Source organism: Carlito syrichta, unplaced genomic scaffold (assembly GCF_000164805.1).
Source record: "Carlito syrichta isolate Samal-C Ts95f unplaced genomic scaffold, Tarsius_syrichta-2.0.1 Scaffold304698, whole genome shotgun sequence".
Lineage (NCBI taxonomy): Eukaryota > Metazoa > Chordata > Mammalia > Primates > Tarsiidae > Carlito > Carlito syrichta.
The window spans coordinates 134141-147886 of record NW_007248794.1 but is presented as its reverse complement, the minus strand read 5'-3'; the positions used below and the strand labels follow the sequence as shown (position 1 = coordinate 147886).

The following is a 13746-nucleotide window of genomic DNA, read 5'->3' as shown; positions in this document are numbered from 1 at the left end:
TGTGAGGACCATGCCAGCTATGCAGTTCACTGAGGTGGACTGGGCTATGCGACCTCACAGGGCTTACTCTCACTGCCTACATCAAGCGTGGGGTCATCTGATAGCAGGCGTCCCTGCAGGTCTGTCTGGGAGGCCAACACTACAAGACTTCAGCGGGTGCTTCTGCCTGTGAAGCAATGCGTTTTCCAGACAGAGTCAGTCTGCATTTGGAGGAGGATGTCAAACGTAGACGGTGATTTTCACAGGTAGTGTGGGCTTACTTAACCTTTGACGATCTCCCTTCACACCTCAGATGAGCTCACCAAAAGGCTCTCCCAATCATATGGGTAAACACGTTTTTATTTGACTCTTAAAGTGCTATTCTGGGGCAAAGTTTTTCTCAGTTTTCGTGACAGCAGCTTCACTGGAAACAAAAAAAGCAATCTAAGAAAACAGGACTGGGAAATGGAAAAAAACACTGAGCCTCATACCCACTTTGGAACATGACACGACTTGTGAGTATCAGCCCTGGGACCAGCAGCTGGGGCCAAAGCCTCTCTGAGGTAAGTGTTCTAGGGAAAACAAGGACCAAAATGGCGAGGAGAACTGAACCAGAAACAGTGATTAGTGCTAACATAACAACCCCAACTCCATCACAGAGGACAGTGAGTGATCACAACTGAGAAGAAAGTGCAATGGACCCACGTGCACGTGCTACTGCAGCAGACCTATCATTCTCCAGAGGAGAAGCAGCTAGTGTGCGTGGGACAGGGCGCTCATATTTGGAGTGTCTCGTGGGGTCACTCTCTGCCAGGAGGGCATCGCAATTAAGGTACCTGGCAGAGAGCAAACTCAAAAGTTCATAGCGCGTGACAGATGCCTTCTGCCTGACATGACCCGTCCTGTGCCCTCGTGCCTCCCATACCCTTCCCTGCCAGGGAGTCCCCGCCACACAGGTTGCCCGCGGTGTCTCCCTGCTAACAGGCGTCTCTCTTGTCTGGGGGGGGGGGGCGGGTCTCCTGAAAAGGCTTAATGGCAAGTGCTACCAACCTCTGGTTCTCTTGATATGCATAGCTTTTCGGGTGAGATTAGACATGGCTTTCGTAAACAATGCAGGTGTTTGTGTCCCGGGTCGCCACAGGCTCTGCGGTTTCCGGGAGAGCAGGCGGCAGTCCCCGGCCCGCTGCCTCCACGGGCGTGGGCTCCTCCGACGTCAGCTCAGTGGATGTGATGTCTGTGGACGGCTCCGTGCTCCCTGGGGAACCCTCGGCCGACGGCTCGGACTCCTCCTCCCCCTGGACCTCTAGCCGCGCGCCCTCCCGGTCGTCGGCGTGCTCCTTCCTGGATGGCGGGTGAACAGACACCTTGATGGCGATCTGCTGTGGCGGCTCATGCAGCGACGAGGCATCTGAGTCGGCGGTGGGGGAGTCACTCCGCGGGGGGGAGCTGGGGATGGTGTAGACCTCGTCCTGGTCGGCAGCCTCCTGGCCCTCGGGGGCATGCCGCACGAAGTTCTGGCCCGACTCCTCCAGCCCCACCACCTCCATGATCTCCTCCATGATGGTCCTGCAGTTCATGATGAGCGGAGGCAGGGGCACGCTGCGGGCCAGCTCCTCGATGTAGCGGGCGAACTCCATGGTCTTGAACTGCGTGACCTTGGCCAGCTCCAGGGTCTTGGCCGAGGTGATGATGGGGATGCGCTTGGCGATCTCGAAGGCCTTCTGCAGCTTCTCCGCGCCCTCAGTGCGGAAGAACTCGTTGATGGCCTGCTCGGTCTTCTTCAGGTGGCTGCTCATCATGCACAGGCGCGTGATGTTGAGGACCATGACCACGGTGAAGGCCACCAGGCACACGACCATGTAGTACACGCCCATGTCCCCTGAGGTGAAGACCACGCGCAGGGTCACCGTGTTGTTCACAGAGCCGTGGACGTTGGACGCCACACACGTGTACTTGCCTCGGTCGGAGAAGGACACCTTGGTGATATTCAGGAGGCCACTGTCATGCATCTGCCACTTCCCTGCCGGGGGAGAGAGGAGAGTCGGTCAGGGCTCGCTGCCACACCCACAGCGTTCACTCAGTGAGCTCACCACGTGCTACAGGGACAAGCAACCCATGATGTTCTCTCAGCAAGCTCACTAGGCACCATATAGAGACATGCAACCCACAGTGTTTACTCAACGAGCTCAGCACGTGCCACACAGGGACATGCATCAACTCAGTCTTCACCACAGCTCTGCATGGCAGGTACTAACACAGGTTCCACTTCACAGGGTGAGGAAACTGAGGCACAGGCAGATTAGACCCCTTCCCAGAGCCACCATCTGGAAGCAGAACTAGAAGACGAACTCACACTCAAGAGGCCGTGCTCTCAGCTACCAAACCCCACTGTCTAACTCCACTTCCTGGAAAGTGCCACATGCTCTACAGGGTTCCTCAACACTGCAGTATCTGATTCTCGAACCTGCCTGTGAATGCGACTCTGTTAAATGTGTGCTCACTGGGGAGTTTAATTCTCTTAAATTATCACTGTTTCCCTGGGTTTCTTGAATGTGAGAGGGAAGTTAACCTGCATGCCCTCAGTTAATTGAAACATAACTTACATCATTAATTTGGGAAATCTACAATGAGTTATCTACACTATTGAAAGTTACAAGCTAATAGTGTGAACATTCAGAGGCTGAATATGAATTAATATTCATTTGTGTTAGTCTTGCAAATAAATTACAGACCCATCAAGTTGAAAATAAGTCTGAAAAGAATGGGAACACATGTTGATAAATGCGATCTTCCTTCCCTGCCCCCTCCTGGGAAAGGATCTACCACTGCTCTGGGAATGAGGTTCTGAATTCAGCAGACACAATGGTTGGATTTATTCTCAATCTGCCCATCTACCTGCAGATCAGAAGACCCCGGTGAAACCCAACAAGAAGTTGGTTTCAAGGTCTCAGGTCCGGGCCTCCCTGAAATCCTGTCACCTCCTAGACTGTCCTTCAGAGCATGGGGTCCTGGCCAGGCTTCTTCCCCACAACTCCCAGTCAGACTTCTCCAAAAGAGCACCTGGCTCTCCAGTGCCCTCCTCGAGAGGCCTCTCCTGAGAGCAGGGTAATTTAACACCTGGTTTCCCTTTAGGTGTCTATGATTGCATTTGCTCCCTTGACAGCAGTGACTTTTAATTCTAACAGAAAGCCTCATGCTTCCCAAGAGCAACATGCTTTCATTTTTAATCTCACGAGCAGCTCAGAGACCAGGTCTCAGTAGACCATAGAGGGAGAAACAGAGGCCTGTCGGCTGCAGGGTCCTCTTCCGTCAGAACATTCCTTGGGCTGGGCTTGATGGCTCAGCCTGTAATCCCAGCAATTTATTAGGAGGCTGAGGTGAGTGGATTGCCTGAGCCCACGGGTTCGAGACCCGCCTGGGCAACTTGGCGAGACCTTGTCTCTACAATAAATCAAAAATTAGCTGGGCGTGGTAGCGCACACCTGTAGTTCCAGCTACTTGGAAGGCTGAGGTGGAAGGAGCCCAGCAGGTCGAGGCTGCGGTGGCCGGGAGTGGCCACTGCGCTCCAGTCTGGGTGACAGAGTGAGACTCCAACTCAAAAAAAAAAGAACATTCCTTGGAGGCAATGAGGCTCTCCTCAGGCCCACAGGGCTTCCACTGCTATACCTGGACCTGGTAGAGGCCCTGGGGTGTGGCACATGCCCCTGTCTTTTGAAGGCCATCTTGAGGGTGGCCCGAGCTACCCTCTTCTCACAGTTCAGCCATGTGCTTTCCCATGGGGAATGCTGGCTTGGAACATCAAGTCCATTTTGAGTCTCTTATGAATGTGAGTGAACAGTCAAGCCCATCTCTCGGGTTGAGATACCTTCTCTTGCTCAGGGCCGAATAGGCCCCCACTGCCTGCCTGCCTGACGTAGATTTGACACTTTGGCCACAGACTACTCCAGGTAGACAATGGTGCTCTGCCAGGGACGTTACCTCATCAATTCGTTTTCTAATAATCTGATGTCTCATAGACTAGACTAGAGTAGGACAGAAACAAAACACAATAGACTCTAGTTGACCGAAAGTTTCTCCTTTGTAGGAGATAACTGGGCTCTAGAGACTTATGGACAATCCTTGTCACGGTTTCTCATATCCACCTTTGCCTTTTGTTGGAAAATATGACAGGAGATTGGGGAGGAAGGTGAGGAGGTGAGGCTGTTTGCATGGGGCATGGTTGGGACCAGCTTGTTCACCTCCATCCCACCCCACCACTTCTGTGGAGAAGTTATCTGTGGAGACAAGGACTGAATGTCTGGAATTGGGTGGAGAAGAGGAGAAGCAGGCACGAAGCCACAAAGATGGGCACTGGAGGCCATGTAGACTCCTTTTCCCAACACCAAATCCCCATTTTAGTAATAATTGCACTGTATTCTAATTGTTATAAAAAAACAAAATGTGAAAATACTTACTAATTACAACACCCCAATGCCTTCCGCTACCCACTATTTAAAAAGTGTTTCTGAACTTGAACTTTGCAGTCATTCTCAGAAAGGCTTTTAATCATCCATTGACGTGTTCTAATCTAATCTGGAGCCAAGCAGCTCAACTCAGACAAGCATCTACAGACACTGCAAGTCTCTTATGGCAGCGTTAAAGGGGCACAGCTCGAAACCCAACACAAGGTGACATGTATCTCTTGTCTGGGAAAGCCGTGGGAGTCTGGCTGATGAATTGTTACCCAGGGGCACATCCTCCTAGTTCAGGACAGCAGGTCCTCAGACTAATATCTTTCACAGACTTCATGCAACATTTACTCTTATTTGTCCTAAAGTCTGAGGCCATGTGTCTATGAGTGACTAATGTGACTCAACCATAAACCATGACAAATATGAATACATATATTATATTCCTAAACAGTTGGGATACAGCCTGCAATATGAGCTGTGGCACCCTAGTTAAATGGTAAGTCACAGTTCTCCCTGCCAGCAACGTCCTTTCTAATCTAGGACACAACCAGGATATCTTGCTTTCAGCAAGATTACTAGAGATTTATTAGACACCTCTTGAAACAAATGCCATCTCTACTTCATGGGTTAAGGTCATATTATTGCCATTTAGGATTTTTCTCTGGTGACCTGGATTAAACATACTGTTACTAGGCCACCAGACAAGGCAAGTCCATGTCTTTGGAAGTCAACACACACATGCACACATACATACACACACACACACACATGCATATAAGCATGCACACACTTCCAGGGACCACAGGAGAACTAGGGTCCTGACCTCAATGCCTATGTACACCTGTATCTTTTGTTTAAAGGCAGAAACACCCATTCCTTCCAGAACAAAGACTCCAAGTATTTCCTCCCAGCCTCAGCCTGCCCTTCCATCTGTGAAAAATAAAGACTTCAGTGTATCCATACAGCTCTGGAAGTTGACATCATGGTCTGTATGAAGGGTTCTCCCATACCAGCTCTAGAGAAATCTGTACCCAGAAGTCTCTTAGAAAGTTCCTGTGTTGTAGGCACCATCTCTCAGTCCAAAGTCCTGCCCTGCAGCTCACCCTAGAAGGTCCCAACTCCACTGCCATATACTAACGAACGCAAACATTCATGGTGACTGCACGGATCTTCAGCGAGTGTACATGAAGCTGGTCACAGAGTGCCATCCTGTGTGCTTTACACCATCACCGAGTGGGCATATCACCATGACATGAGGTCACATCACTTAAGCACAAATGAAACCCAAACGTCAGCAGCCAGCGCCAAGTCAGATCTTCTTGTGAGGTTCTGGAGGAGGTGACAGGGACCGGGTTTGGTTATGACTTTCCAAACATGACAGTGAAGACCCCAAGTTCTCCCCACAAGCTCGTGTGTTCCTGTGCCCTGGTCAGATGTGGCCCCAGGCGCCTCCCCCAGCCTTCTCCACAACCCTGTCCTGGAAGGTGACACACTCGAGGCTCTAGCTAAACAGACACATACGGTCAAGAGCTGCTGCATCTGTCCTTGAGATGAGCATGGTCAGAACCTGTCACATCCTGCCTAGGAGACCCAGCAATCAGAATGACATGGGAAAGCCTCCCAGGGTGGCCGACATGAGTACTGTGGTGACAATTCTCCTTCGCAAAAAGAAAACTGACAGACGTTCCCAAGCTACCCTGGTGCCTGGCTGTGCTGCAGGGCTGACATCTGTGGATGGGAAGCAATCTTTTCTATCTTGTTCATTAGTTCAGTCAACAAAGGCCCCTGAACACATTGTCTATGTACCAGGATCTGCCTTAGATGATGGGAGCACAGAGATGCATAAGGCGTGATCCCTGACAGCAAAAGTATCCAGTCTCATGAGGCAAACGGGCTCCGAAAGACAACTGAGATGGGCCGTGGCTGGTGGAAGTGTGGACAGAGAGAAGCGGTTTCCTAGAGGGAGCAGGTGACACAGATGGGGAGAGGCACAAAGAGGAGGCGCGTGTAAGGCTGGGAGAGCCGATGAGTCTGTGGGTTTTGGGGCACTGCATGAGCCTGGACTACATGCTATGCACCGGGATGGAGCCCTCTTGACTTCCAACCTCACTTTTCACGACCTATCCCCTGTTGAACCTGCCTCATCTCATTATTAGAGTGGCCACAGGACTCCTCACATGCTTACCCTTCCCAGAAGGCTCCTTCTCCTGCTCTAGGCCCACCCCACATGGTCCTAAGGGTTAAGAGGACACCTTTGTGTCACCCCCTGGAAAGGCTTCTCCAACCCTGACTTATTGGGGAAATGGCCTAAAAGGCCAGAGGCAGGTGTAGCCAGGTGTAGGGACAAGACATGAGGAAGGTGGCCTGCAAGTTGGTGGAAGAAACCACAGGGACACAGTGCTGTCCATCTGCTAGAAAATAAAGGGAAATCCCTGCTGATGTGACATAGATACAAGTTCCAAGTACTCTGAGGATCTACCTATATAATTATAGGCATAAGGATAACAGACGATAGAAAGTATTTTTATCACCTTGGGATAGGAAGGTCTTTGGAAGTACTTCAAGAATCTCTGAAGCTGTAAAGGAAAACACTGATGGATTGATCAGATTTCCCCCAAATTAAAATTTTCTGCTCTATAAAATATGCCATATGAAAGCAAAGTCAAAAGCAAATGACTGGGAGAAAATTCTAGAATATTTGGCAAATGTTTAATGACTATAAAACAAGGAACTAGTTTACATCAAACAAGCCAAGACAAACCCATAAGAAAAAAATGAGAATGAGATCAGAAGAAACAACTCCACAAAAACAAGGACTGCAAGTGGTGTCTATGTGTTAAAAAAATCACTAATGATTAAAACATAATTAAGCGTAAGGAAAATAATTTTAAAACATGACTTTGCACCTTTCAGTTTGCCAGAATAAGAGGGCTGTGCTTACACACGGTGCTGCTAAGACTTGGGGAGGGGACACCCTACCACACAGGCAGGTGGCTGGGCTGGTTAGATTGCTGGAAGATTGATTTCATCATGATTTGAAATGAATATAATCTCTGACCTACTTTTAGACTTCACAAAATTCTTATAATCAGGCAAGCCTAGATTGTCTGGAAAAACATTAAGGAGTGTAAGAAAATCAAGGCATTGAAAAAAAAAAACAAACCTTTAAGAACAGGTGTTTCTTCCAGGGACACAGCTCCCATGCTGTGACCCTCAATGGCTCTACCCCAGGGCAGTTGCTGGCTTGGGATTCCCGTGCTTACTGCAGTGGCATGCCCACACGCACGGCCCACTGTCATGTGGACAGGACAGTGCAGGTAGACCAGTCAGCAATGAGAGGACATCAACAACATAGCATGGCTGCAAGGAAGTCATACACACAAGAGATAATGGATCGTGGGGGTCACTGTGACAGTGTGAAACCAACGTACAACACCATCAGAACTTGTTCAGCAAGCAAATAATGGCTTTTGATCACATGACTGCTGACAGCAAAGGGCCGTCAGACACATTCTGGAACCCAGAGCTCCAGGGAGGGTGCGGGCACAACCCACACAGACTTGCCACGGCAGCTAGTCTCCAGACACTATGTCTGACGAATTCTCTACCTCTCCACCTGTCATGAGGTCACTGAGCGGGAGAAGTTAACAGTATACCTGAATGCTGAGCTCTCAAGCTCTTGAAAATCCCTTACATGAAGAAAATGACTTCTTTTTCCTCACAGACCTCTTCCTGTGAATGTGTGGACAAAGTGACCTAGGGTTTGTCTATACCCTAGAGTGGCATAAACAGATTAAAACTCTATTCACAACCCTGTTTAGATATTTGGGTGCTAATCTTGGCACACCCATGCTTTTCAGGGAGAACGGTACAAACTGCCAAAACAAGAAGTTATTTTCTCAACTTGAAACCAACTTGAAAATGTTCAGCTGGTGAGAGTACCACTAAATGTCTATGCAAACACAAATGACGCACAACACGCACTTGAGCGAGCATCACATTGAAACAGCACACTTCAAGTAAGCACAGTGTATGCATGGTGTGTGTCTATAAATGTGGCACATGTTCTCTACTGTGTGAAACATGGCGGGAAAGCATTGTGAGGTTACAAAACCTCACTGAACACAACCTCACTGAACACAACCACTGTGTGGCTGCAACTACTATGAGGTTTCTGCAGAGATGACAGCTCCTCCAAGCCACAGCTGAGGCAGGCTATAAACCCCGCAAGCCGCAAGGGCTTCCATGCCCCCAGTCCACCCACAATCCTCCCGAGAGCTCTCTTGAGGAACAGGCAGGGCAGCATGACACACTCTTGCATAGTCGTGCGGAGCAAAGGAGGGTGACAGTCTCAGCGAGCTTTCAGCCTGGGCAGCGGGGGAGGGAGGGCTCTGCTGCTCAGAATGTGCAGTTCTGTTCTACTTAACAGCATTAGTGTCTGAAAAGAACCCGCTGTCTTCCTGTTTCCTGGGAAAGGAAACATTGGTAGCTCTAACTCATTTGATATAGTCACCTTAATTTTTCAAAAGCGCCAAGCCTGTGATCTCACGCAGGCAAACAGCGGTCCTTCCGGAGAGCAGCTACAGGTGGTCTTTGAGACAAGGGCCCCTGAACCTGGCTCCTACAAGTGGGTTCCATGTGGGGGTTAGCCGACAACCTAGTCTGAGATGCATTTAGAAGGTCTTTTCACAGTGAGATGAGAGCTGTTAGGGTTCACATCCCGATAAAGCCCAGGACACATGTGGTCACTGGCTGGCCCTCCAAGTGGCTCAATTGGTAAATGAACCCAAACACCCTGAATTGAACTGCTGTGATGGGAAAATGCACTGTGGGTTCCAACTTCGAGCTGCTTTGGAATACCTCTTTAGTTAGCCAATGGGCTCCTGCGGGTGGGACTGGGTTCTCAGTTTTGGCACTACTGACATCCTGAGCAGGGTCTCTGTGTGTCATGAGGTCTTCCTGTGACAGGCTGCTCAGCATATCCTGGCCTCAACCCGTTAGATGCCAGTAGCACACCCACCCCCAACCAAGGGCCAAACCAAAGTGTCTCCAGGCTTTGCCACATGTCCTCTGGTCCCACTTGAGAGTCACTGGTGTGGGCAAATGTCAGGTTCTGCTGGTGCACTTGGCAATTCCCAGATACACAGCTCTTCTCAGAATTAGAAGCCTGTCGAATCCAAAGGGGCTTAGTACACAAAAGTGAGATCCAGACTTGCTGTCACTGAAGTCACAACACTATTTTGATGTTTCAAATAACATTTAAGGGGCATAAATTTCTTTCGTATTTATTGAGTTTTTAAAGGTTGAGAAATTGACATGGGGTTAAGAAGTTACCTAGAAAACAATTTCCTTTCTTTGCAAAACACACCATATTAAGAAACAGGGACTGAAACATTTGGAATCTATTATTGTGAGGATACAACACAATATTAACCATAATAATAGCAGCCACAGGTTACTGAGAGTTTGGCATGTTCCAGGAACTATGCTGAGTATTTAATATGCAATTTAAGACTCACAACCCCACTTGGGAGTAAAACAGGATGGTCTCTATTTTACAGACAAGAAAACTGTGACTCAGAAAAGTCAAAGAACTTGCTCAAAGATTATAGTCTTCTGAATTGCCAATAATATATTCATAGCTAAGTAAATTGTGTCTAATGCCTTTTGTTAAGTTTTTTCTTCTTTTTTAAAAAAGGTATGAAAAGATTTATTACTTACATAATCAGGTTTTCTGAGGAAAGCCTTGATAAGTTTTTTAATATCACGTATTTAATGTACTAAACAAGGAATTCAGTATGCTTCTATGGGTTAATGCACTACTTCACATGGATCTCAGAGGCAGAGGATAATTTACACTCAATGCTGTGGGAGCGGACCCCTGAGATACACACTATATCAAGTGGGCAGGTGACAGCGACCGCCTAGCACTGGGCCGGCACAACCTGTTACCGTCCCTGCAGAACTAGTTGGAAAGTGTATCACAATCTAGCCGAAGACTTTCCAAAAATAGAGACAGAAACATTAAGCACTGTAACCCAAAGGCAAACCTAACGATTATGAATTCCATCACTAGCAGCAGGTGTGCCACTGTGGGCTCGGGTAATTTGGCCGGGTCACTCATGGGCATGTTCCCCACTAAGGAAGATGCTTCATTACTCTGGTGACAGGACATGACGAGAGTGTGGAGACAGCACAGAAAAGGCAAAACCAACCCAAAGTTGGAATTTGAGCCTGCGGATGTGCTTGGAGGATATGTTACTTACCATCTGATAAAGGCGCTCATGTGTGTTTAAATGGTCTATAGTCGCAGTAAGAAGCCACGGCAAAAAGGCACGGCTGATTAGTACCTGAAATAATCAGGACTTTGCCCTGACACTTCTTGGCAACTCTATATTTCCATTCACTTCCAGCACAGGGAAAATGGAAAACAGCACATTTCAGGGCCATCTGTGGTCATTCACAGTATCTGAATTCTGAGTTGTTTCTCTAATAGGATTGGGTGACCACTCCAAACAGGTTCTTTGGGGAATTACCATCAAACAAACAAACAAAAAAAACCCCAAAACTTCCTCCAGATGGAGATTATACAGGAGCCTCTCCTGGTCCTGCAGCACGGATATGACAAGCGACAGGAAGAATGCAAGTCAGTTGCTGTTCCTGTCTCAGTAGGAGACACGGGAAGGGCTGGTGCTAGCAGCTACGACCTCACCCCTCAGTGTAAACCAGAGAGGAAGCAGCTCCTTTCCAGGTGACCGAACACATCTGTGTGTGCATGACACACATACACACACACACACACTACAGCACAAGTCCTGACACTACCTCACTGTGCTGGTGGTGGTTACACTGTCTCTTCCCTCTAGAAATCCTGTCATTCACTCAGTCTGCGTTAAATGCTCTTCCACATGTTCTGCCTGCCAGCACCTAAGGGTAGTACGGGTTGGGCAGAGAGGGAGGCGAATGTGGCAGGCCACGCTTGGGTGGGCAATATCCCCCATCCACCTGGTTTCCCCTGTGTGCATATGAGGATAAGACATCTCACAGTCATGCTTACCATAAGGGTTAGAAATAACTTGCACAATGTGGTGCAGGGGCTTAGAAGAGGGCAGTCATTAATGAAAATTACATGAACCTTGTGAGCTTGGTCCTATCAGGAGTTCTGGTATACCTACGCAAGGTTCTAGAATATGAGCATCATTTTTATACTGGACTCAATTACCTCTTGAGTTGTGAATGAAATACTGCTTCATTTAAACTCTAGCTGCTGGCCTGAAAATCTATGTCCATGTTATAACACAGGTATTTCCCCATCAGAGATGAAAAGTTAAAGACAACAGGTGTACAAACAATCTGCTCCAACACTAACATTCTAATATTTTATGAGGACAGACACTCTGCTATTCTCTATGTGCTGCTTGGTGGTTAGGTACAAAGCTTTGCATATTCTCATGATCTGAAATTGCTATTATTATGTCCTATGATTACAAGAGCCGAGCCGGAACATCAAGTTCTAGTATCATGAGCTCTTTCTAAAAACCTGAAGTACTGCTTCTTCATAAGATTTGGAAGAGCTAACTGGCTTATCAGCGAGGCTACTGGCTACAATTATGAGAGCACGGAATCTGGACAGAGCAGCTCTTGGTGCCAAAACCCTGAGGCTCCCACCAGCTTGGGGTTGACGACTGACAGACAAACCACGACCTCAGACTGCCTGGCACCCACAGGCACAAGAAAATTGAGCCAAACGTGCCTACCACCTAGCTCAATGCCCTTGGTAGACGGCTGAAGGATCTCTTGCCAAGAAGGAGTCACAGGGTCTTTGTGTAAGACAGCACACACACCTCTTGGAAGCAGGAGCTGCTACTCTGGGGCGACTCTAGATGCTGCAACTGAAGATCAGGCCTCAGCATGGTGCCATTTCTGTGATGCTCTTACTCTCAAGGACCCTGGAGTCCAGTGTCCTGGGCCCAACTCTTTAGTACCCAGGAGTCATCTTTGCTCCAGGGTCCATATAAAAGTTGGATCCTGGTTCCTCTGAATCCAGTCACCCTGGTATCCTAGGTCCAGGCCTGAAGAGAGTCTTCATCACCATGGTCACTGCTGTCCCATCACAGGGTGATGCTGTTGCCTTCTGACCTAGGGTCCTGGAGGAAGGAAGGGGCTGTAGGGAGGACACTGACTATGAATTTAGAGTGTTGTGCTACAATCTTTCCACAGTCAGCAGTGAAGGTTGTAGTCACAGCTGCTTACTTATAGCAGTACTTTGGGCAACCTTTAGTAATTGGGGCTGAGATGCCATGTCTCTCAAGTCCCTTCTGAAAGGACATAAATGAAACTGGTACATCCAATGAGCAGCCATTTTAATGTTGTTTAGCTCTGTCACGTTTTTCTGGCAGCTTGCTTTAATTTACCCTCTAATCGTTAGCCCAGGACAGAACAGGTTTCTTAGAGGTAGTTATTGACAATTGCTTCATAATCTCCTCCCCAGCTTGTTTTGTAAACAAGTTAACCCAATCTGTGACCTTCATGACATAGACCTCAACATCATGGCAACGATCATGTGACTAACTCACCCATCTGCCTGCTGTCCACCATGGTGTGGTCAGTACCTATGCTTACTACTGTCCCCATGGTGATGACATGGAACAGACCACCACCCAATCACCTTAAAGACCTGCCCCCAATCAAAGGGAAGATTGAAAAGTATTCAACTTCAAGCAACCATTTGCCATTGTTTTGTTAAATTCTGGTGAGCCCAGGTGGCTCTTTAAGGCCACCATGTTTCCTAGTTGTGACTCTCTCCCCTACCTTGGGGAGGTGAATCTCCTCTCTCTCTCTCTCTCTAATTTATTTTCTAAATAAACTATTTTCCAACCTAACTTCTGTGCAATTCTTTGTATCTTTCGCACAGCACTGGATTGTAGACCAGATAACCCCATCAAGCCTGACCTAACATTCTGGAGGTCCCCGCTGCGAGTTTGGATTTTTGATACCTAACACCTATTTTAAAATTTCTGTGGTCCCGCAATCTTACTTGGTGGTAAAAGGGTCCATCACTCCGTGGTTAAACATGATTCATAACACATCACATTCTAATGCAAGGGAAGTTTTATCCCGTGGTGAGATCCTGCTCAGCTAACGGAAACGGTGGTTGCAACAGCATACCTGCGCCCCACAGCCTGGCCAGTAGCCCTGCCACTCAGAGCACAGCTAGGAGGCACAAGTAAGCAACTACAGACAGAAGGCAGCGGCCTTGGCTCTTTTTCAGAGCAATGAAGAGAAAATGAGGAAAAGAGATTAAGAAAGTAAGTCT

At 48.2% G+C, this 13746-nt stretch overlaps 1 protein-coding gene across 2 annotated transcripts in view; it reads right to left on the bottom strand.

Moving 5' to 3' along the window:
• Positions 1-1067: 1067 nt before the first annotated feature.
• MFAP3L (microfibril associated protein 3 like) overlaps positions 1068-13746 on the bottom strand; it is a 28596-nt gene continuing 15917 nt past the window's right edge. For both annotated transcript variants that reach the window (XM_021713717.1, XM_008060677.2), the window contains exon 2: positions 1068-1999. In XM_021713717.1, coding sequence (XP_021569392.1) covers positions 1068-1988 — 921 coding nt within the window. In that variant the 5' untranslated portion in view covers positions 1989-1999. The remainder of the gene's footprint in view (positions 2000-13746) is intronic.